Source organism: Mus pahari, chromosome 21 (assembly GCF_900095145.1).
Source record: "Mus pahari chromosome 21, PAHARI_EIJ_v1.1, whole genome shotgun sequence".
NCBI lineage: Eukaryota > Metazoa > Chordata > Mammalia > Rodentia > Muridae > Mus > Mus pahari.
In genome coordinates this window covers 3,176,962-3,201,616 of record NC_034610.1, presented here as the reverse complement: position 1 = coordinate 3,201,616, position 24,655 = coordinate 3,176,962, and the positions used below count along the sequence as shown (strand labels likewise).

Sequence of the window (24,655 nt, the reverse complement as noted above, 5' to 3'; positions counted from 1 at the left end):
TGTGTGTGTGTGTGTGCACTGAGTACAGTATGTGTATACAGTGTGTGTGTATGGGGTATGTGGTGTATAGTATGTGATGTATGCAGCATGTGGTATGTCTGTGTGTTATAGTAAGTATTTGTATAGGTGTGTAATGTGTGTGTGGTATTGGGGGTGGGTGTAGTGTATGATGTATATGGTATGTCTATGTGTTTTAGTATGTATTTGTGTAGGTGTCTTCTTTCCTTGGTTTTACAAACCTCCTGGATGCCAAACCCAGGCGGAAGTAAAGTACCAGTTCCTACCACTTTTTTCAAAAACTGAGTTGGAACTCACAATGTAGACCAAGCCGGTCTTGAACTCACAAAGATCCACCTGTGTCTGTCTCCCTAGTACCGGGAGATTAAAGGCAGGCACTACCAGGCCCGACTGCAGGAGTTTCTTCAAGAATAAGTTTTGTCGCTGGGCGTGGTGGCGCACGCCTTTAATCCCAGCACTGAGTAGGCAGAGACAGGTGGATTTCTGAGTTCGAGGCCAGCCTGGTCTACAAAGTGAGTTCCAGGACAGCCAGGGCTATACAGAGAAACCCTGTCTAGAAAACAAAACAAAACAAAACAAAACAAAAAAGAATAAGTTTTGTCTGTGTTAGAACACTGTAAGATTAAGTTAAAGACATTATCCTTTCATATTGATCTAATAGATTCTCAAAGATCATAAAATATTTCTAACAGACTACAATTGTGGTTTCTTTGAGATCTTGTGAGTAATTTAAATAAAGCAGGTAAGACTTTTTAAGTTTGAATTATATAATCAAACGCTTATCTAAAATACCTTATTAGACTTACAATGACTCTTTCAATATCAACCTAATATGTGCTGGGAAGCACAGGGAAAGTCTCTCAGGGAGCGATCTGCCTGCAGACCTGGCTGCAGTGATTTGCATGTGGGTGGTCAGCAGATCTGAGCCTGTGGGAACAGGGCATTTCAGGCCCTGCCCACACCTGCTGAGTCAGAATCTGCAATTTAAAAACAAAACATGGGATTCCTACCCCCTCACCCCCCCACCCCCACCCCACCCTCATGAACTTTTCCGGGACAGCCTCTCCATTGTGAGTTCCTGCTAAGCTTCTTGAACTCCCCAAGTCTAATTTCCCGTTGGCAAGTGAAGATTCTAATTCTACCCTCAGTGTGTACATGAAGCATCTGGCCAGGGCAGAGACCAGGCAACAATGGCTATTATTATTATTTAATGAATTCAAGGCACTGTTCCAGCCCCCATATGGCCCCTGACTGCCACTATTTGCCAAGAAAGCCAGACAAAGCCCTCTTCCCTTGATGGTGCCAGACAGCAGGACTTTGGAGCTGCCAGTCCTGGCTGGGGTTTCCTTAGGTCCAGGCTGCCCACGGGTGAAGCAGCCACAGCCCATGCTGGGACTTCCTCAAATGAGATTCTAGGGCCCTGGCTCTGCTCTAAAGTATAATACTGTTTCTTAGTAGCACGGAAAATAAAAATTCAAATGATTCCTTTTTAATCTTTGTCTTAACTTTGTGTGAGTGTATATAACATGTCTATACAACGTCTGTATGATGGCTGTGTAGGATGGGTGTGTAGGATGGCTGTGTAAGATATATATCTACACATGCAGTGAATACATGTGGGTCCAGGCACTTGTGTGGACACTATGAAGGTCAGAGGACAGTCCCATTCTTTATCTTCACCCTCTACCTTGTTTGAGATGACAGGGTCTTGCCACTGTGTCACCAGGCTAGCTGGCCTGCCTGCTCCGAGGGTCTCTGTCTCCACCTCCCATCTCTCTGTAGAACATCGGGATTAGGGCAAATGGGCGCACGCCTGGGTTTACGTGAATTCTGAAGACTTTTACCTACCGAGCCATCTCCCTGGTCCTATAATTTGTTCTTTTATAGAAAGGACATATTTCTCATAAAAAGAAATCTGTTGGCTTTCATCTACTCCAATAAAGAGGCACTTCTGGGAAGACCAGAACCCAGCAACTTCATTCCCAGAATCCTCTGCTCATAAACACTGCTCTGATGTTCAAGCAAATGTAACAAGACAAACCAATCTTTCAAGTCGCCCTGTGCTCAGGTGTTAGCTTGAGACATGCATTTTTCTTAGAAATCATTAATCCAAAGCTGGTTTGGAGTCCAGCAGAGTCCAAAGGCTGGCGACTGCCTCCTGTCAGCCGGGCACCGACTGATGGAACCCTGAAGAAATGTATAGGTGTCTGAGTTCTGTGTAACTGACTCAAGCATTACAAAGAGGCATGCTGGACTCTGACCCTAGACCCAGCCCAGGGTGGGGAGGACTCAGGAATGTTTTCCCACCTGGCACGTACCTTCAAGGTTTCCTCGAAAGTTGGGTCCAGCGTGTTCTTTTGGACTCGTGTCTTGCGTTTTCCCTGGGAGGATCTGTCAGGCAGCAGGTAGGTCTTGACGTACCTAGTGGGCAGAGGAAGAAGGACAAAGAGAGACTCAACATGGGGAGGACAGAGTTCAGGGGAGCAGAATGCAGCACCAGTGGATTCTCTACCCTGCTTCCCTGCTGGACCTTGAGTTGATGGGTAAGGTTCAGTGCATTCTGATGTGTGTGTGTGTGTGTGTGTGTGTGTGTGTGTGTGTGTGTGTCTTAGGGCTTTGTTGCTGTGAACAGATACCATGACCAAGGCAACTCTTATCAGAACAACATTTAATTGGGGCTGACTTACAGGTTCAGAGGTTCAGTCCATTATCATCAAGGTGGGAACATGGCAGCATCCAGACAGGCATGGTGCAGGAGAAGTTCTACATCTTCATCTGAAAGTTGCTAGTGAAAAACTGACTTCCAAGCAACTAGGATGAGGGTGTTAAAGCCCATGCCCTCAGTGACACACCTACTCCAACAGGACCTTCTAATAGTGCCACTCCCTGGGCCAAGCATATACAAACCGTAAGAATGTCTAGTGTCTTTCTTAATTGTCCTAAACATTATATTGTCATTATCATCATCACTACCACCACCACCATCACCTCTACACTGGTTTGCAAGCCCCAGAGCTCTTCCTGTCTCTACTTCCTTATCCCTGGGATTGGAGATGTGCATCATCATCCACAGCTATTTCCGTAGATGTTGGGGATCCAAACTCAGGTCTCCATGCCTGCAGAGCTGTTTACCGACGGAGACACGCCACTATAGGCCAAGTGCTGTGTGAGAAACTTCTGATTCACACAGCTTCAGCCAGGTATTGAGCATGTAACCTCGCAGGATGTCCTTAAGGCTGCAGGTAAAGCTCCTTGACCTTGCTGTCTCGGACCCTGCTTCTAGAATCAGCCTCTGTTCCTCACGTCCTGTTTGATGACGAGCAGAGAACCAGATGTCCCAAGTACGTACTGGGGGCCCTTTTCCCACCTCTGCCCATTGCTACCCTTGAGCCCTCAGAACTGAGGAGCAAAATGGAAACTCAGGGGCCTCAAAGACTGAACTTCCCCACTAAGGATCCTGCTTTTTAACCTGTGCACGTAGAGCCTCTTGGCTGTGCTCCCCTGTGACTTGCTTTTGTCCCCAACACCCTGAGACTCATCCCCACTGCTGACGGAGCATGCTCCTTCATTTTCCTACATGCCGTTACTGTGCTAGTTATCCACATATTGTATTAGTTACCACGACTCTTTAGCTCTAAAGATTCTTTATGTCTTAGTTTTTGCTGTTATAAATTAAGTCTATATTGGTGATACATGCATATAATGGGCACAAAACTAGAAATGGCAGGGTGTATGCTAATAAGCACTTTCCTCTGGGCTAAATCCCCAGCCCATAAGTATGCTGTCAGTTTTAGTAGATCAGACCAAATTCAATCTCTTTAAAATAAAAGGGACTATTTAGAAGCCAGGCTTGGTAGCACATGACTTTAGTCCTACCACTTGGGAGGCAGAGACAGGCAGTGAGTTCAAGGCCAGCTTGGTCTACAAAGCAAGTCCCGGACAGCCAGGGCTGTTACACAGAGGAACTCTGTGTCGAGAAACACACAAGTCAGCAAATAAAACAGAACAAAACGCAAAAGAACTATTTGGTTTCATTCCTGATATTAGTATTTATCTTTTTCTCTTTATCTTGATAAACTAGCTACCGGTTTTCCAATAGCACCAATTGTTGCAAAGAGCCCACATTTGGTTTTCTATTTCTCTATATAATTCCCATCCTTAAAATGAATTTACTCTTTCTCAAGAAGTTTGAGGTTAAGGTTTAGATAATTAATTTTCAGTCTTTCTCCCTTGTAAATATAAATATTACTTTGACTAAATGCATCAAATTTTGAAGTGTGAAAGTCAGGGAGTGTTTTAGAACTGAAACGATTCCACATCCGTGGGGTTATAGTATCCACAGAGGGACAAAAGCTGACACCAGGTAATAAGGGGATCTTTATGAAAAATTGTAATCACTGTATAAATTTATATTTTGAGGGGTAGATAGGGCTGAGGAGCTATTGAAGGCTTCGGAATGGAGGACAGTCTGATTATCTCATCAATCCATTGCTTTTCCTACCATCATTTGAAAGCTAGTAATTGAAACAATTTAGAAGGGAAAAGTCCTTGCCTTAAACCATACCAGAAAACGAATTATTCTACTTCTGAGATGATCTAAGTGCAACACACACACACACACACACACACACACACACTGCACTTGGATCCTAAGTCCTGAGTCCTATTTCCAACAACTACACGATGACTCATAACCATGCATAATGGGATCTTCTGGCATGCAGGTGTATATGCAGATAGATCACTCATACATAAAGAAATAAAACTTTAAAAAAAAAAGGAAAATTTATCACACCAAATTCTCCCCAAGAAAAGTCATCACAAATGACCTAGAATAGCTAGAATAAGTCATATGAATATATATAACAGATACAGAACTTCTCTCTCTCTCTCTCTCTCTCTCTCTCTCTCTCTCTCTCTCTCTCTCTCTCGACAGGGTTTCTCTGTGTAGCCCTAGCTGTCCTGGAACTCATTCTGTAGACCAGGCTGGCCTCAAACTCAGAAATCTGCCTGCCTCTGCCTCCCTAGTGCTGGGATTAAAGGTGTGCGCCACTACTGCCCAGCAATGCAGAACTTTTAAAACTCTCATGTAAACAGGGAATCCAGTCTATTTAAAATAGGGTTTTAAGTAGAGCTGCGATCTAGTTCAGCAGTGGAGTCTGTGCCCAGCATGCATGAGAAACAAAGTCACAAGGCAGGGAATGGACTGAACCTAAGTTCAGCAATACAGAATATGCTTCGCATGCATGAGGTCCTGCATCAATCTACACATAGGTATGCATGCAGGCACATGCTTGCACACACGTGTGTCACACTACCTCCAGTAGGATCTGTGTGACAAGTTCCACAGACTGAGGCGATTGACCTCAAAAGGGGGAGGCCTCCTGGAGCTGGTTGTGGAACTCTTCGCTGGAGAAAAAATGTTGAGCCATAGTTCTCATGGCAGTCTATCTGTTTTGTTTTCTCTTATTCCTTTTATTATTCTTCTTATTTACATGTTCCTGGTAGCCTACGCCAAGATCTTAAGCGAGAATAATGGGTAAGAAACCATCCCTAGAGATGGGGCCACTAACATGACCTTATCCCCAGGGAAAGTGTGGGATCTTTGGAGGTGGATTTTGGTATATGGTAAAGAAAGCCTTAATTAGAATTAAAATAGTTTAAATTTTTACATTGAAGATTATTAAAAAAATCAGGCACTAGATGTTAAATAATAATTGACCATGGGGCTGGAAAGCTAGTTCAGTGGTTAAGAGCACTGACTGTTAAAGATTTATTAACCTTCTCCTGGAAATATGCCACTAGCCTTGGACGACAGCCCCCACTGAATACATCCTTTTAGAATTGTTATATTTTGATGATTTATAATGATGTTACCTGTTCTGTTTGTGATTCACTGAATACATAGTTTTAGAGTTGTAATGCTTGGATGATTTTTGTGCTTTACTGTGCCAAATGATTTTTGTTGGTATCTGTGATTGTTGCATTGGATATAGTTTCTAAGAGATGCAGTGTTTGGTTTTTGTAATGTATAAAATCCCCTGCTTGAGAGCTGCAGAATACACTCAGACTCAAACTGCCTCTGTGTTTGTTTCTGTTTGTTACCGCCGAATCCTTACCCACCTAGCTTCAAGGACCGTCATTCCAAGGACCCCCATACCTGACTGGGGTGGTCTGTGGCAGCTGGCACCCGAGCGTGGGACTCAAAGCAGGTAAGCTTTCTCTCTACTGTTTTTCAGGTAAATGATAGGACCTTGTCAAGAGTGCTGTGACTCCTCGATAGAGAAACATCGAGTTAAGGCGATGAGAAGGTAAAAATCACGGGGCATTCACAGTCCAAGCACAGGGGCTTGTTCCTGGCGGTACTGAGCCATATGCTAGAAAGTAGAGCTGTTACAACCTCAAAGAAGAGTTTGGCAGCATTTTATGACTTTGTACCGAGTGTCAGTCCATGGTTCCCAGAGGAAGGGAGCTCGTCTTTAGAAAACTGGAAAAAGGTTGGACAAGAGATGAGGAGGTTTCAGGAATGCCATGGCCCAAAACAGGTCCCAGTCCAAGCGTTCTCACTACGGGTACAAATTAGAGACCTCCTTTCAGAAAAACCAGAAATGGAATTCTTTGCAGAAGAGGCACCCTCGGAGGAAGAGGGTGTTCTCCTCTGAGAACAAACACTAAGTCATATCATACTTCTTCACCTCCCACCAATCTCCTCAAGGTAGGTGATTGAATACGTGATGAGGAACAAGAACTGGATGATGAAGCAGAGCGGAGTATGACCTTGTTAAAGAAAGGGATTGTTTTCATGATAAAAATTCTCGGGCTGGTGACATGGCTCAGCGGGTAAGAGCACCCGACTGCTCTTCCAAATGTCCCGAGTTCAAATCCCAGCAACCACATGGTGGCTCACAGCCATCCGTAACAAGATCTGATGCCCTCTTCTGGAGTGTCTGAAGTCAGCTACAGTGTACTTACATATAATAAATAAATAAATAAATCTTTAAAAAAAATTCTCCTAGGACAGAAATAGATATCTTTGCCTTAGTTGCCACCTCTCCTGCTTTAAAAACAAGATCAGTCAAGCTTGAAAGGAAAAATGCCAACTAATAGGGGATTCTTAGGGGCCATAAAATAAGCTAAGCAAAAGGGAGATTTGGACTTTTGCTTCCCAGTAACAAAGTTTGAAGGAGAGCTACCCCAATGGGAACCTCTTCCTTTAAAAACACTTAAAGAACTACAGTATTCTGTTAAGAGCATTGGGCCAAGTGCTCCATACATTACAGATTGTGGAAATATTGGGTAGCATGTGGCCAACTCCTTATGACTGGCATCAGACTGCAAAGTCCACTCTTAGCCCAAGACAGTTTATAGTATGGGGGACAGAATATGAGGATAAAGCAAGGGAAGTGGTTCAGAATTTAGTCGTTAAGAAAAAGGTGGATAAATCTACTATGTCAATGTTCTTGGGTAGAAAGGACTATGCATCCTCCCCAGGAACAAGTTAGTTTAAAAAGGGAAGTACTGGAAGACGTTTCTAAGATAGCAGTGGCTGCTTGGTGAAGGCTCCCTCCTGTTCATGGTAAGACAACTGTATTAGCAGGAATCAAACAAAACAAAAACAAGATGAATCCTATGAAGACTTTACTGCTAGACTGGAAGAAGCACTAGGCAGGATGCTTTCTCCCTCCAAGGGTTCTGACATTATTAAAATAACTTGCATGGGAAAATGCCAATACTCTCTGCCAGGAACTAATTAGACCAATCAGAAAAACAGGGACTATGCAAGATTACATTAAAGCATGCATAGATGTCTCCCCAGCAATGGTACAGGGCATGGCCTATGCTCCAGCAATGCAACGGCAACATTTTAGCGCCTATGTTCAGAACTTAAAAGGAGGAAGAAATAAAAAAGTTTCATGCTTTTCTTGCAGCCAGCAGGGACATATGAGCCGTGACTGTAAAAAAGAAGAGCAGATGTCAAAAAATAAAAAATAAGAAAAAGCAACCTCCGTGGTTATGTCCTCGGTGTAAGAAGGGAAAGCATTGGCGAGATGAATGCAAATCAAAATTTCATAAGGATGGAACCCCTCTGAAAGAGGAGGAGACAAAAAAAACGGGGTGAGGGGCATGCCCTCTGCCCCCAAAATTAAAATAAAAAACAAAACAAGGGTAATATAGAGAGACAGAGGAAGGTAAAAGCTGAATCCTCTGGCCTCTGAGTTTAACATCTTAAGTTTACCTAGAGCAATACCAGGAAGTGCAGGATTAGATCTTACAGTAGAAAAAGATTATATACTCTCTCTTTATGAGGGAGTGCAATTAGTAGATACAGGATTTAAAGGGCCACTATCATCTGGCACCTTTGGTCTTATAATAGGAAGAAGTTCAAATTATAAGAAAAAAATTTGAAGTACTTCCTGGAATAATTTATTCAGATTTCCAGGGAGAGGTAAAAATTATGATTAGGCCATTAAAAGAAACAATATAACTACATAAAAACTAACCAGTAGCTCAGATAATACTACTTCCTTATATACAACTCCCCAATCCAATATTAAAACAGACTAGGGGGGGATGAAGGGTTTGGCTCCACAGAGGTGGCAGCTTGGACTCAGGAAATTACGAGACAAAGACCCTTAAAAACTATAAAAGTAGAAGGAAAAACTATCCAAGGATTATTGGACACAGGAGCAGATAGGTCTTGCATCGCAGGAAAGGACTGGCCTGGGATATGGCCTGCAGTTCATACCACCTCTACTCTGGTGGGATTCGGGCTAGCTCCCAACGCAGCTCAAAGTTCAAAAATCCTGACATGGGAATGTGAAGATAAAATGGGTACCTTTCAACCTTACATTATTTCCTCTCTGCCATTCTCCTTATGGAGAAGAGATATCTTAGGAGAAATGAAAATAAAATGAAGCACAGATGAAAAATGGAATGAGCAGCATTTTTTATAGGGGCTGCTGATGAATTATATGCAGATAAAAGTTCATGGATCAGTGATGAGCCTGTGTGGATGAATCAGTGGCCCCTAACTCAGGAAAGGGTAATTTTACAATTAGGATATATTGAAGAATCTAACAGCCCATGGAATACTCCTGTGTTTGTCATTAGGAAAAAAATCAGGTAAATGAAGACTCTTACAAGATCTTAGGGCTGTTAATAAGACAATACACGATATGGGAGCTTTACAGCCAGGACTCCCATCCCCAGCAGCTGTTCCAAAGGATTATTATGTTAGAGTTATAGATTTAAAGGATTGCTTTTTTACTATAAAATTACATGAATTAGAAGACACACAAAGATTTGCTTTCAGCATTCCCTCTGTTAATTTTCAAAGACCATTTCAAAGATATCAATGGAAGGTTCTCACCCAAGGTATGAAGAACAGTCCTATTCTTTGTCAGAAAATTGTGGGTCAAGCTTTAAGATCCATTAGGGCTAAGTATAAAAAGGCTTTTATTTTACATTATATGGATGATAGTCTTATAGCAGAAAAAAAACAAAGGATTTAACTGAATTAATTTTGAAAAATATGATTGAGGTATTAACGCAGCAAGGACTAATTATCGCCCCTGATAAAATTCAACATAACAGGCCAATAAATTACTTGGGAAAAACAATTCATAATTAATATATCATATCTCAAAAACTGCAACTTAGGATTGATAAAAACATGTAATGATTTAAAAAAAACTATTGGGAAATATTAATTGGATTAAACCGTATTTAAAATTTACCACAGGACAGTTGCATCATTTATTTGAAATTCTTAAAGGAGATCCTGATCCCAAGTCTAAGAGACAGCTTACAAAAGAAGCCTTAGAACAACTAGAACTGATAGAACAAAAGATGTAAGATGCAAAGGTAAAACAAATAATCATTTAAAACCATGGTCTCTTATTATACTTAAAACATCTTAAGCCAGGCATGGTGGTGCACGCCTTTAATCCCAGCACTTGGGAGGCAGAGGCAGGCGGATTTCTGAGTTAGAGGCCAGCCTGGTCTACAGAGTAAGTTCCAGAACAGCCAGGGCTACACAGAGAAACCCTGTCTCAAAAAAACAAAAAAAGAAAACAAAAAACAAACAATCAAAACCAACCATCTTACACCCCTACTGCATGTTTATGGCAAGAAGGTGTGCTAGAATGGATTTACCTCCCTCATATTCAAGTAAAAATGGTGCCTTCTTATCACTTTATGTGTAGCCAATTAATTATTAAAGGAAGGATAAGATCCAGGGAATTATTTGGCAAAGAAATGCATGAAATTGTTATTCCCTACAATAAGGAGCAATTGGAGTATTTACTTCAAATTTCAGAGGATTGGGGAATAACATTAGCTCATTATATGGGACAAATTAAATATCATGTACCTCAACACCCTATATTAAAGTTTGTAGAAGAAACAGAAATAATCTTTACTTCTAAAACAACATTGGAACCTATTTCTGATGCTGTCTTGGTATTTACAGATGGGTCATCTAATGGAACCTCAGTTGATTATATAAAAGATAGACCTGTAATTATTAAAAAGGCAAAAGAAACTTCTGTACAGCAGGCAAAAATTATTGCAGTTATTACTGCCCTTGAACACATACCTGAAGAGTTTAACCTTTATACAGATTCAAAATATATAGTTTGTTTATTTCCTGATATAGAGACAACTCTTATATCTGGAAATTCCAAAATTATATCACTCTTGCTTTTGTTGCAAAATATAATTCAATCAAGAAAAAGAAAAAAAAATTTATAGGACATATCAGAGGACATACTGGCCTGCCAGGTCCATTGGCTTCAGGAGATGCTATGACAGATTAATTAGTGAAGGAACACTTGATTACTAGTATGGTTGAACAAGCATTGGAAAGTCATGCTTTACATCATCAGAGTGCATTGGCCTTGAGAAGGATGTTCAATTTGACACAAGAACAGGCTAGACAAATTGTGAAGGATGGTAAACATTGTCCTGATATATATCATTCATTAAAAATGGGAGTTGGCCAGGCGTGGTGGCACACGCCTTTAATCCCAGCACTTGGGAGGCAGAGGCAGGCGAATTTCTGAGTTCGAGGCCAGCCTGGTCTACAAAGTGAGTTCCAGGACAGCCAAGGCTACACAGAGAAATCCTGTCTTGAAAAACCAAAAAAAAAAAAAAAAGGGGGGGGGGCAGTTAACCCAAGGGGCCTTAAACCTCAAGGGTTGTTTGTTTGTTTGTTTTCTTTCGAGACAGGGTTTCTCTGTGTATCCCTGACTGTACTGGAACTCACTTTGTAGACCAGGCTGGCCTCGAACTCAGAAATTCGCCTGCCTCTGCCTCCCAAGTGCTGGGATTAAAGGCATGCGCCACCACTGCCCGGCTAAAACCTCAAGTTTTGTGGCAAATGGATGTAACTCACATCCCAGAATTTGGAAAATTGGCCTATGTACATGTTATTGTAGATACCTATTCTCATGTGGTTATGGCTACTGCTAGAACTGGAGAGGCTATGAAAGATATCATACAACATCTTATTATATGCTTTTCCTTCTTAGGTGTGCCAAAAAGATTTAAAACTGATAATGCTCCAGCCTATACCTCTCAAGATTTTGCAAAGTTTCACATTCAATGGGGTATAGAACAAACAACAGGAATTCCATATAACCCCCAAGGTCAGGCTATCATAGAAAGGACTCATCAAACTCTTAAGGTACAACTTCAGAGATTAAAATCTAGTGGTCATTACTACTCATCTCATCAATGATTAAGACACGCTTTATTTACCATTAATCACCTTAATACAGATGATAAAGGCTTTACCCCCATGCAAAAGCATTGGGCTTCAGTACATGATCCTTGGAAAACTCAAGAAAAAAATTATGATTATTACATAGTCTCTCTACTTTATGATTATAGGAAACAGTTAAAGGGTTATAGCTCTTTCATGGATATAGGCCTGATACATTTATCTATCTATCTATCTATCTATCTATCTATCTATCTATCTATCTATCTATCTATCTATCTGTTTGTTTTTTAGAGACAAGGTTTCTCTGTACAGTCCTGGCTGTCCTGGAACTCACTCTGCAGACCAGGCTGGCCTCGAACTCAGAAATCTGCCTGCCTCTGTCTCCCAAGTGCTGGGATTAAAGGCGTGTGCCACCACGCCTGGCTAGGCCTGATACATTTATAAATGAGTCTGTTAATAGAAGGTTCACTGCAGGATGGGTGGAACCAATTTATATCAGTCATTCTCTTTCACATAATATTTCTAATGTTTTTTCAGGGTTATTTAGACTTTTTGCTGCAACTAACATGGTTCTTAAAAAAAAAAAAAAAAGCCTAAGGAATATAAGAGCACTCCTTTGGCAATTAGATCTTGCCCAAACTATCCTTATGGTATACTTTCTACATAGCCCTCAGATTTAAAAATTATTAAAGTAAAACTATCTTATCAGGTCAGCTGTTTCAAATGTATTCTAACTGTGTTGATCCTATCTCAATTAAGAATTATTCAGTTATTTTGATATTACAAAGACCTTCTTATGTTATGCTTCTTGTAGATTTAAAAGAGGATGTTTGGTTTGATGATGTAGCCTTATAAACGCTTAAGAGAGTTAATGAGCTAACTAGACCAAAGCGTTTTGTTGCAACTTTGATTTTAGGCATCAGTGCTCTGATTCTTACTTCACTTACAGTCTCAACAGCTGCCTTAGTCTCTGATGTGAGGACTGCACATCTTGTTGATGACTTAAACAAAAATGTCTCTTTAACACTTGCAAGGCAACGAATTCATTCAAAACTTAGAAGTAAAACTTGATGTTTTAGAGAATGTAGTTTTGGTATTAGGACAAGAAGTGGAAAATATTAAAGTACAGCTTTCTGCCAAGTGCCATGCCAGCTTTCGGTATATTTGTGTAATGCCATTACCTTATAATAAAAGTCATAATTGGAATTTTACTAAAAATCATTTGTTGGGAATTTAGAAAGACAATGATATCACTCATGATGTGGCTCAATTACAAGCACAAATCTCTGCTATGCTATAAGCACATGTTGAATCTACTGATATAGAAGATTTGGCTCAGTCTATTAGCCTTGGTTTACAGTCATTAAACCCTGTTAGCTGACTATATTGGATCATTGTTGTTGCTGTGGCTACAGGAATAATAATTCTTCTTCTCATTTTTCCAGTCATTTTTTGACTAGTCTTTTCCTTCATTTCTACAGCCAAAAGAGATATTTACAAGCTTCAATTAAAAAATAAAAAAGGGGGCTGGTGAGATGGCTCAGTGGGTAAGAGCACCCGACTGCTCTTCCAAAGGTCTGGAGTTCAAATCCCAGCAACCACATGGTGGCTCATAACCATCTGTAACAAGATCTGATGCCCTCTTCTGGAGTGTCTGAAGACAGCTACAGTGTACTTACATATAATAAATAAATAAATCTTTAAAAAAATAAAAAAAGGGAGAGATGCCACACCACCTCCAGTAGGATCTGTGTGCATACACACACACACAAGCAAACAATAAAACCAAAACCAATGAAAACCATAGCCCAACAATATGAACAGAAAGAACCTTTGCTCAACTCTTCTAGTTCTCACCTTTTGATAATAGTGGTATTTCTTTTCATGTCAGTAGGGAAATTTTTAAAAAATGTTTTATGAGGGGCTGAAGAGACAGCTCAGAAAGAACACTTGTTGCTTCACAGAGGGCCCAGTTCCCAGCGCCCACACAATAACTCCAGTTCTGTGGGGTCCAACACCCTCTCTCCTGGAATTTTGAATGAGAACGGCTCCCATAGGCTCATATATTTGAATGTTTGGTCCTCAGTTGGTGGCCCTGTTTGAGAAGGATTAGGAGGTGTGGCTCTGTTGAAGGAGGTGTGTCACTGGGGGCAGACTTTAAGTTTTCAAAAGACTTGTGTCAATTCCATCTTGATCACTCAATCTCTCTTCCTCCCCCTCTCCCTCCTCTTCCCCCTACCCCTCTCCCTCCTCCTCTCCCTACACCCTCTCTACCCTCTCTCCCTCCCACTCTGCCCTGTGGTTGTGGGTCAATATGTGAGCTCTCAGCTGTTCCTTTACTAGTCCATCATGGAGTCTAACCCTCTGAATCTACAAGGCTTGGTCATAGTGCTTTGTCATAGCAATAGAAAAGCAGTTAAGACACATGGGCACGGCACACATACATACATGCAGGCAAAATATTCAGACACATAAAAATAGATCTTCAAAAATTATTTAAGAATTGTGTGAAGGAAGATAGTAATTGTTTTCCTGTATGAAATCAAACTTCTAATGCTCTTTTCTGAAGCTCACCCTTCCCCACTGATTGGCTGCAGTACTTTCATACACACTGAATATTTATGCTCCCAAGTTTCAGCTCCTCTGTTGGAACTTAACTGCCACATGATTATATTTGGAGATGGGGCCTCTGGGAGGTGGTTAGGTATGAGGGTGGCCCTCATGGAGTGGGATTTGTGTTCTTATAAAGGAGTTCTCTGAAAGCAGCTCTTCCCCCTTTCTCCCATGGGTTGCTGGCACAGATGTCCATCTATGAACCAGGGTGCTGGTCCTCACCCAACACCAGCTTTGTGAGCACCTGGACTTCCCAGCATCCAAAATGGTGAAGATAAATGTCTGCTGTTTCAGTCTCCAGCCTTCTATTACAGCAACTCAAATGCTCTAAAACACTCCTTGAGTATCTGTGGTGGTTTGAATATGCTTGGCCCAAGGAGTGGCACTATTAGGAAGTGTGGCCTTGTTGGAGTAGGTGTGTCACTGTGGGCATCGCTTTAAGACCCTCATCTTAACTGCCTGGAAGATAGTCTTCTCCTAGCAGCCTTCAGATGAAGATGTAGAACTCTCAGCTCCTCCTGCACCAGGCCTGCCTGGACACCACCATGCTCCAACTTTGATGATAATGGACTGAACCTCTGAACCTGTAAGCCAGCCCCAATTAAATGTTGTCCTTATAAGAGTTGCCTTGGTCATGGTATTTCTTCAAAGCAGTAAAATCTTAAAACAGCACCCAAATTCCCATGTATGCTAAGGTCCATAAAGCCAGACTCTGATGCTGTATTGACCAACCTTTACCCTTGCGTGAACAAAAAATTACTATCAAAGTTCCACAGTTGTCTGATGCCAAAATTTCAATTAAAAACAAACAAACAAAAAATCTAACAGTAACAACAACAACAAAAAAAACCCCACAACTTACGGATTGCACTTTCTTTTCTTTTCTTCTCCATAGGCGAGGTTCTTACAAGTCTTGATGCATATCTCTAAAGAATGGCTTTTAATGCAGTAATGAATGGCAAATTCTATTTCTCCAGAGACATTAGCATTGTCAAAATTACCCATCTCTGTGCAGGTGCTGTTGATGCTAATTAAGCTTCCCTGAAATCAATGGCAGACATAATAAATTACTTCACAGTTAATAAATATTTTGCAATTCCGCTTCCACGATAAATCACAATTCCTGTGAAGATACACCTGACTCATGTTAAACTGATAAATGCACCCCTTACACTTTGCTAACCTAAGTTGCCACCCGCCGAGTCCTAAGGCAATGGAGCAGCCTCACCAGGCTTTGTCTCGTTATGTCTCAGCCTGGTGATAAAGGTTACCCCATCAAAGCCTTTAGCATGAGTCACTGGGATGAAGTAAGCTAGCTCATGTGCCATTCTGTTAGCGTAACTCTCCTGCTAGGCAGTATCCACGGCCGGACAGTGTATGTAAGGCAGCAGACAGCAAGGCTGAAGGGCTAAGGCTCAGAGAGGACTGGGCTCCTGGGCTGGGCTGACTTTGCCTCTCACTGGCTATGTCAAAATCTAACAGAGAAAAATAATGTTAACCTCAGAGTTATGAAGAAGACTATGTGAAACGTCTTATGTGGACAGACTGTGCAGAGGTAGTGATAAATTATATTTAAATTTTATGGGCACCTAAAATAAAAAGGAAATTACTGCCAAATATTAAAGTAGATTAAGCTTAAATGACACATGAAGGTGTGTACGTACCATAGGGTGCCTGTGCCTCAAAGATTAAGTCATCTTATCACTATTAAATTTACTTAACTGCCCCATTTGTGAGCAGTCCATCCAGCATGTTGACTTTGTAGAAACAGTGAAGCCTAAATAATTTCTCCTTCTAATACCCAACTGGCTCCTCTGTACTCTAAAACTCTGAGAAGAAACCAAGAAAGCCTACGGCCGATGGCCAGAACTGGCAGAGAGATAAAAACCAAATCAAATTATCTCAAAGGTCCTGGAACCTGAATTAACCAATGCCAAGAATATAGCCAGAATGCAGAAAAATGTTGTCTGATCGAACCGTGTGACTGCCGGAATGGAAAACAACTTCAAAACAGTATACATTCAAGGACACAGCAGCAAGAATGATCAAGAGTTTAAAAAACAGGGAGACTGGGGAGATGTGGAGAGAGGTTGTAAACTAAGAGACAGAAGAAATGGAGGAATGGCAGAGCTAGCGAATGCTAGAACTGAGACTACAGCTCAGCAATAAAGAGCTTGCCTGCAATGCAGAAGGCCCTGGGTTCTGTGTTCAGGACCCCTTTGCCTAGGAGATCAGCCCAGGAGCAGCACTTGGCCCTCTGCACAAGGGTGCACACCTCTCTGGAGGTGGCTGCTGGTCCTCAGTTCTGGATTTCCCGGAGCAGAAGCTGCAAGTCTTGAACATCAAATTGAGTCAACTTAAAGGTTCTGGGCCCAATGAGCAATGACGTTTAGCGGCCCGATTCCTGTTAGTGTCCCTGGCACTGTCTGTCTTAAAAACAAAAGCCAACTCTTGTCGAAGTAAAGAACACACACAGAGACACAGACAGACAGACACACACACACAGACACAGACAGACAGACAGACAGACAGACAGACAGACAGACAGACAGACACACCAGTGGTCATGGATCTCACTTGCCAGGGACACCCCCACCCTCCCGAAGGCCACAAGGTCATCTATCACCACAGGCAGAGTCCAGAGCCTGTCCACCTCACAAAGGTAGAAAATCTATGAGAATTACAGCTATTGAGTTTTTTTCTTTTAATTGATAAATTCCAGTAACCCAGAACACTTAGAAAAGTCCTACAAAGTAGGTTATTGGGTGACAGGTAGACTTTTACCCGGCTGGCTGTGCTGTCTCCAGCAACTTCCCTCCTTTTCCTGTCGAATACAGGGTACTTCAAAACCACCTGTCAGTCAACTTCATTTTTCCTTATGATTTTGTTAGATAGTGACTACGAGCCTCTTCAAAATATTCTACCTTATTTCAATGTTACAGCTATAGATAGACTATGAGGACTTTAAAAGTTGGACTAAATGCATTTTTGCATTATGCTATGTTTAAGTATGCCCCCCCCCATAGAGTCATGTGTTTGAACAAGTCTATGGGGGCCAGGGAGTGGCACCATTTAGAGGTGTGGCCTAGTTGGAGTAGGTGTGTCACTGTGGGTGTGGGCATAAGATCCTCACCCTAGTTGCCTGGAAGTCAGTCTTGCACTAGCAGCCTTTGGATGAAGATGTAGAACTCTCAGCTCTGCCTGCGCCATGCCTGCCTGATCACTGCCATGCTCCCACCTTGATGATAAGGGACTGAACCTCTGAACCTGTAAGCCAGCCCCAATTAAATATTGTTTTTTACAAGACTTGCCTAGGTCATGGTGTCTGTTCACAGCAGTAAAACCCTAACTAAGACAGAAGCTATCCATGCAGGCTTTCAGAGAGTGTGACATCTGTGATGGATGATTGACACATAGTCTGGTAAGTGCTTACCAAGGGTCACTTGAGTGTCAAGACACTGCTCGGGGTCTTGGAAATCACACTCTAGTGAGCAGCTGATGAAAGGCAGGAAAGTAAAGTACATCTTACATAGAAGACGCTAAGCATATGATACACTTGGAGCTTCCGCCAGGTGAGAAGACGGCTTGAAAGGCCCGTGATGTCCCTTGCCATGATGTCCCTTGTCCCTCTACCACTGCTTTGCTCTTGGCACCCCACCTTCCGGAATCATAAATTTCTATCATTTTCAAATCACTAAGTCAGTGATGTTTTGAGACAGCAACACAAAAACAGATCAAAGTTACCGTTAACTGAGGCCTTAGGGTCCCTCATCAAATTTCTAGGCATTTGGTTTTGCTTAGTAAATGAGTGAATAGGTGGTTCCCTATCCAGAATCTAGGATCTGGAATAGTTGATCCCAGTCCAGAATCTAGAATAGTTCATCCCTGTCTAGAAACTGAACAGATTTTAAACATTATGAAGTCATCGTGAAAAGGAAGAATAAAACTGGAAGACTTATACCTCCAAACTTACAAACAAGACAAGGGGCTCTAGGCATGAGGACAGACCTAGTGACCAGGGGAAACAGGCCAGGACAGGGAGCATGCTCCTAAGACTTGATGGGACAAAATGACCAAGTCTTTAGAGGAAAGATAGTCTTTTTAAGGGGATACCACATTGACTAAGTAGCCACATAAAATTAGCCTCAACCAAACGGCATCATACCAAACAGCCAGTCAGGGGACAGGTAAAAACATGAACAGGAACTTCTTACTGAGTCTTCTAGACAAAATGGAACACTGCCTTCACAGTGTGGTCCACATAGTGAGTTCCAGGCCAGCCAGGGCTACATACAGAGACTCTATCTCAAAACAAAACAAACTTTAAAACTTTTCCTTAAGACACACCACTGTTTTGTTACTGTTCTGATTCGCTTTCTGCTGCCATGATAAAATCCATAACCTAAGGCAGCTTTAGGAGGAGAGGGTCTATTTCAGCTTCTAGGCCACAACCCATCAGGAAGAGGGCGGGGCAGGTGCTTAAGGCAGGAACCAGGAGACAGGAACTGAAGCAGAGGTCACAGGGCACACTGCCTTATGGCTTGCTCAGCTTGCTTTCTGATACAACCCAGACCACCCACCCACCCACAGGTAACACCACCCACCAAGGACTGGGCCCTTCTTTGGTCATCTATCAAGAAAATGCCCAACAGACTTGTCCATGAGCCAATCTGATGGAGGCGGTTCCTTAATTGAGGTTCTCTCTTTTTAGATGACTCTATGTTGTATCAAGTTGACAAAAAGCAAACCTACACAGTTACTTTTTGAAGGTATAAAAATGTTCTCGCCCGGGCAGTGGTGGCGCACACCTTTAATCCCAGCACTCGGGAGGCAGAGGCAGGCAGATTTCTGAGTTCGAGGCCAGCCTGGTCTACAGAGTGAGTTCTAGGACAGCCAGGGCTACACAGAGAAACCCTGTCTTGTCAAAACAAACAAACAAACAAACAAACAAACAAAAATGTTCTCAACAAGTTAATAGTTTTTAAAAGGTGAAAAGCAAGCCTTAACATATTTTCAGGCTTTCCCTACCCCCGAACCTAACTGAAGATCTCCTGGAAGCCCTACTCTTACCCTCTGACCACAAGACAACAGTCTAGTCCTTTCCTGGGTCTTAGATCTATTGGTACCACCATGACCAAGACAACGTATGGAAGAAAGTGTATAGGGGCCTCGCAGTTTCAGAGGATGAGCTCACGACCATCTTTATTGGAGAGTATGGCAGGAGGCGGGAGGCGGGAGGCGGGAGGCGGGAGGCGGGAGGCAGGAGGCAGGCAGAGAGCTGGAGCAACACTGAGAGCTTACATATCATCCATAAGCAGGAGACAGAGGGAACTAACTGGGAATAGCACAGGGTTTTTGAAATCTCAAAGTTCAAGCCAGTGACATTCCTCCTCTGACCAGGCCATACTTCCCAATCCTTCCCAAACAGTTCTACCAACAGAGGACCAAGCATTCAAATATATGAGACTATAGGGAGGGGGGGTATTCACATTCAATGCACCACACCTTGTCTACTAGGCCAGCCGGATCCTGTCTGGTTGGGTCTCTTCCCTGGGGCTAGGGAATCAGCACAGACCTATACTGTGTGCAGGCCTGTGCTCTGCTCCTGAGCTACTTGTGTGGGCCCCAATTTCTTGATAACCACACATCTTATACAAACAGCATTAGAACAAGACTCACATGTCTCAAGCCTCCAGAGAAGACAGCGCTGTGTGTCAGACTGGACGGGGGAGTGTCTTGCTTCAAAACAGGGCTGGGAGGGTGTTTAGGATCTTCTTGATGGAATGCTTTCAGAATATCGGGTGTGCTGGCCTTCTGGACAGAGTAAACACAAACATCCCCATCAGACTGAGAGTTCAGTAAGCCCAGCCAGCAGGCAAGCCCAGCCCACATATATGAACTGCTGTCTCTTAACACACAACCTTCTAGTGACTGAGTCGGGAGACACGAGTTTGGGTGAATTTACACTCCCCATACACCAGCAGGGCCCTGAGGCAGAATCACTGGGGATGGTCATGAACATTCAACAGGTGGGCTGTTTTGGAGTATAAAAAGTGTTAAAGAAGTTTAAATTCTGCTTTTAATAATGATCATGACAGGTAATCATTGTGAAATATAGTATTCACACTGACTAACAATTTTACTCCTAACATGCACATAAGGAGAAAAATGCATCTTTAAATTATATTTATTCCTTTTTTCTTTTGCTAGTAACTGATATTTCTTCTGTAATGATATAGCTGTACTTAGTGCTAACCACTCCCCTCAGGGGACAGTTTCAATGGAAGCCAGCTGAAGTAAAATGAAATGGCTAAGCTGGTCCCCAGCTGTTCCATGCTGAGTGTGGTCACAGAGGACATCCGTGCAGTGGTGTCTACATGGCAGGGCTGTCTGTTCATAGCCCCTCTTGCGCTTTCTTGCTGGGGTCTCTCAATGCTTACAACTCAGCAGGCAGCCTCTTGTCTGTGACTGCCTGGAAGGCCTCTATTCTACCAGCTCATGCAGCAGGGCAGGGACATGCCAAGGATACCACATGACACCGGCACTCAGAATGTCAAAGTGAGGCCTGAGGGAACTTGGGATACCCCACAAGGGGCACAGCTCACCACAAGTGTCTCTCATGACTGGGTGAGGGGCTGGAACATTGGCCTGCCCCTTCTGACCACACCGTTCTCTGCCGTCTCGCTACCCAACGTCCTCATCTTTAATGGAGACAGATTCTACAGAGCTGCTTTAAGGATAACATTAAATAGCAACATGGCCTCTCTACAGGGGACAATGCCTGGCTTGTGGTTAGCCTTTGGTCAGTGCCACCATCAGATCAGCTTGATCTACTTGATCTACAGTGCTGTACTTCTGGGGTTCCCTCATCAGCTTGATCTACTTGATCTACAGTGCTGTACTTCTGGGGTTCCNATCAGCTTGATCTACTTGATCTACAGTGCTGTACTTCTGGGGTTCCCTCATCAGCTTGATCTACTTGATCTACAGTGCTGTACTTCTGGGGTTCCTTCCCTTGAGCACCACTTGTTCAGGCCTTCGCCCGTGTCCTCACAGGGGAAACCCCAGCAGCCTAAGACATTAGCAACACTTAAACCCAGGGTCTACTCCTGGCACTGTCTTTCCCTAGCTATGAACTGTTGGATGTGTTGGTTGGCCAAGGAGGGAAGCTCAGGTTTTTCTCATGGTCATGGGAGCAAGTCACCCTTTCATGATAAACTAGGCTACGAAGGCACCATCTGCCCAGGACGAAGTGCTTTGGAAATGGACCTTATGCTAGCCCTGAAGAAAAGAGGTTGACTCCAGGGACACCACTGTGAGCAGATACTTGTTTGCACCTGGGAATTTCAAAAGCCCTGCTGAGTACATCCCACATGTTAGAGACAGGAGCCACTGGGAAAGGACCAGCATCTGCAGCCACTTATCACCCAGAAGCTCAGCAGAGATGCCCGAGAGCCTCTGACTCTCATTCGCGGGGAAGACTCCGTGATATGGGAGCCTGTATTCCAAGAGCCCCGTGACTCTCCTCTAGTCACAACTTATATCTGGAGTAGTTCCTCTCCAGGAGAGGCCCTAACCTGTGTAAGCCTCCGTGTCTCTCAGTGTAAAACCGGGTTGTATTTGCTACCCGTTTTGGAAGGGTTGGCAGTCATAGAAAGCTCTGTACTAGCACACTGCAACACATGCGACGTTTAGGGAATCTACCTGGAAGGCAGAATAGCACGTTAGAGGCAAGTTTCTTACTGGTTGCATACAGGACTCCATGACTCCGTGCTGGACAGAGATCCCTACTGTTTGTATTCTTATCCTTCCTGGGAGCAGGTGGAAGGCAGCAGACAGAGGCAGGATGTGCGTGAAATCTCTAGAGTAGGGGTTCTCAACCTTCCTAATGCTGCGACACTTTAATACAGTCCCTCATGCTGTGGGACCCCACACACACCCATAAAATTGTTTTTGTTGCTATTCAATAACTGTGATTTTGCTGCTGTTATGACTCATATGTTTGGAGATAGAGCTTTGCCAAAGGGGTTGAGGCTCACAGGTTGGGAGCCACTGCTGTAGAGTATGTTCCCGAAGGAAGGAGGTTAAGCTCACCACAGCCTCAAAAAAAAAAAAAGACAGTCTGGGGACATCATGGATGGAGCCCACAGCCACAGAGGAGGGGACATGGGTCCTGTTGAACTCAGCAGATCAAACATATTGGCCTGCCAACAGGTCACCTGGGCTGGATTAGAACCCAGGCACTCTCTGGGCTTGCGTGCACCTGCTTCTGGCATAACCCACATGGCAGAGAGCAGAGTAGTGGCTTCCCTGGCAGCTCCCCTTTCCCCAGCGAGCCCTGTTGCTTTAGATCACAGGGTGGGAACAATCCTCCCACTTCCCCGTGCATGTGCAGAGTTTGTTTTTCTTTCCACCAGAGGCCCAGGCAGAGCCTAACCAGAGGTTCTTTGCCTTGAACGGAAGTAAGAAGGTCTCCTAATCGTGAGAGGAGACTTGCAGACCCCAGGGAATGGCAGGTCAGCCTGCAGGTAAGGCTTGCTTTTGGTGTGGCACTGAAACCAGAGAGAGGCAGCCTTGGGAGCTTGGGTCAGGTTAAAGCCTACCCCTGATATGAACAATTCTCTATGGTGATCTTGAATTGTTCATGGTGACCTTGAATAATTCTTCCTTTCCCTTTTTTTCCAGGAAGAAGAGTCTCATTGTTTCTTAGGCTGACTTCCAGCTCATTGATTCAGACAAGCCTCCTACATTAACCTGCCCAATAACTGGGAATACAGGCATAAACTATTGCATCTGACTGGGGTCTTAAACTCTGTGCCTCCTTTGGCCTGGTGTGCCTGAAAACAGACTGTATATTATTAGGTTTTCCTAGCTGATTAAGGTTTTCTATCAAAAGAAAAGTAAATGCAGAGAAAAAGAAACAGGCCAGGACTCTCAGGAAAGATGGCATGAACATGGTCAGTGGCCTCAGTGGCCTCAGCACCTACCCTGGAAGTGACGTTGACCGCAGTGTCTGACTGGCTCCGCCTCTCCGTGTGGCTCACACACTGCCTGGGATCCATGGCCAAGAGATGCTTCTCAGAGGTCATATCATTCTGGGACTTGGAGAGCTCTGGGGCAGTCGAGAGCAACAAGCTTTGCCAAGACCAGAGGGAGCCCTTTTTTGGGGGTTCTCCATCACCCACAGATTCTAGGGGCCCCAAAAGGCCACAAAAAAGATGACTAGGCAAGGGTGGCAGATGTGGCAGATCCACAGAGAAGAAAGGGCGTCAGGGGTGGCCATGCCAGAGGAAGAGGGAAGGCTGGACCCTTCCAAGGTCCACACTGCTCATGTGCTCGTAGGCTGACATTGACGGGGTGGAGTTGAAAGGTAACCCACCCAGCTCCCAGCATCCCAACCCATCTGTATGATCAACTGCCTGTCCAGACACAAGCAGCTGGCTTTTTAGGGGTCCCTGATAGAGACTGTTGACAAGCTACTTTCTCTTGTGACTATTGGAGGCAGTAAGATTTGAGATGGCCCAAAGGTTGCTTCAGTAACTACGCCCTGGAAAGATCACTTAAGCTTTGGATTTCTCAGTACGACAGTATCCAGCCATTTGGCCCTTATGTCTAGCTGTTGGTAGGAACTGTCTGTCATCAGTCTGTTCACACTATCCTATTCTGAGACTGTACCTATTTGGTCCATTACAAGGTTGTGAGTTAAAGTAGAGGAAAAAACCTGAGAAGTTTGGAGTTCTGACAAGTAGGTTTCTACATCGGTCTAATGGGCAGAGGAGACTGAAGGAGCAGAAAGAAACAAAATGTTCTCAAGGAGGAATCAAGGCTTTCTTCCTCTGCTAAAGGGGCCCAGCAGGTGGCCATTGTGAGCCATTTATGGGTTTTTACAAAGGACTAGAATTCCTCATTTCTTCCAGCTACTCTGGGCAACACTGGCAGCCAGAGGGTGTCACTCCGAGCCCTTATTCTCAAACCCTGTGGTTCCAAACCAACTTTAGCATCCTTGGCCGCTGGTTTTCAGATTGCTCTGGCCTCTTCACAAGCTCATCCCTGAGGGTCCCTGGCACTGATCCACGGTTCTCTCCACTAAGGTTGGGCTATCTTCTGTACCCACTTCTGCAGGCCCAAGCAGGTGGCTTCAGATGTCTCTGTCTATGGCTGATGGCAAGCCAAGGACCAGGGCTTCGTGTTACAGTTGACTTTCCATATTTGAGGAGAGTTGCTTCCCTCACACCATCCGAAGATCCGTTCTTGCTACCTACCCAGAGAAGCCTCACCTGCTGGAGAAGGTGTGTACAG

At 43.6% G+C, this 24,655-nt stretch overlaps 1 protein-coding gene across 3 annotated transcripts in view; it reads right to left on the bottom strand.

Moving 5' to 3' along the window:
* Window positions 1–24,655, bottom strand: part of Sytl3 (synaptotagmin like 3) — a 62,840-nt gene that overhangs the window by 7,417 nt on the left and 30,768 nt on the right. For 2 of the 3 annotated variants that reach the window (XM_021221850.1, XM_021221852.1), the window contains 4 exons: window positions 23,344–23,468; window positions 20,036–20,170; window positions 15,219–15,397; window positions 2,337–2,439 (listed from right to left, as the gene is read on the bottom strand). In XM_021221850.1, coding sequence (XP_021077509.1) covers window positions 2,337–2,439; window positions 15,219–15,397; window positions 20,036–20,170; window positions 23,344–23,468 — 542 coding nt within the window. The remainder of the gene's footprint in view (window positions 1–2,336; window positions 2,440–15,218; window positions 15,398–20,035; window positions 20,171–23,343; window positions 23,469–24,655) is intronic. The other variant, XM_021221851.2, reaches the window with a different exon arrangement.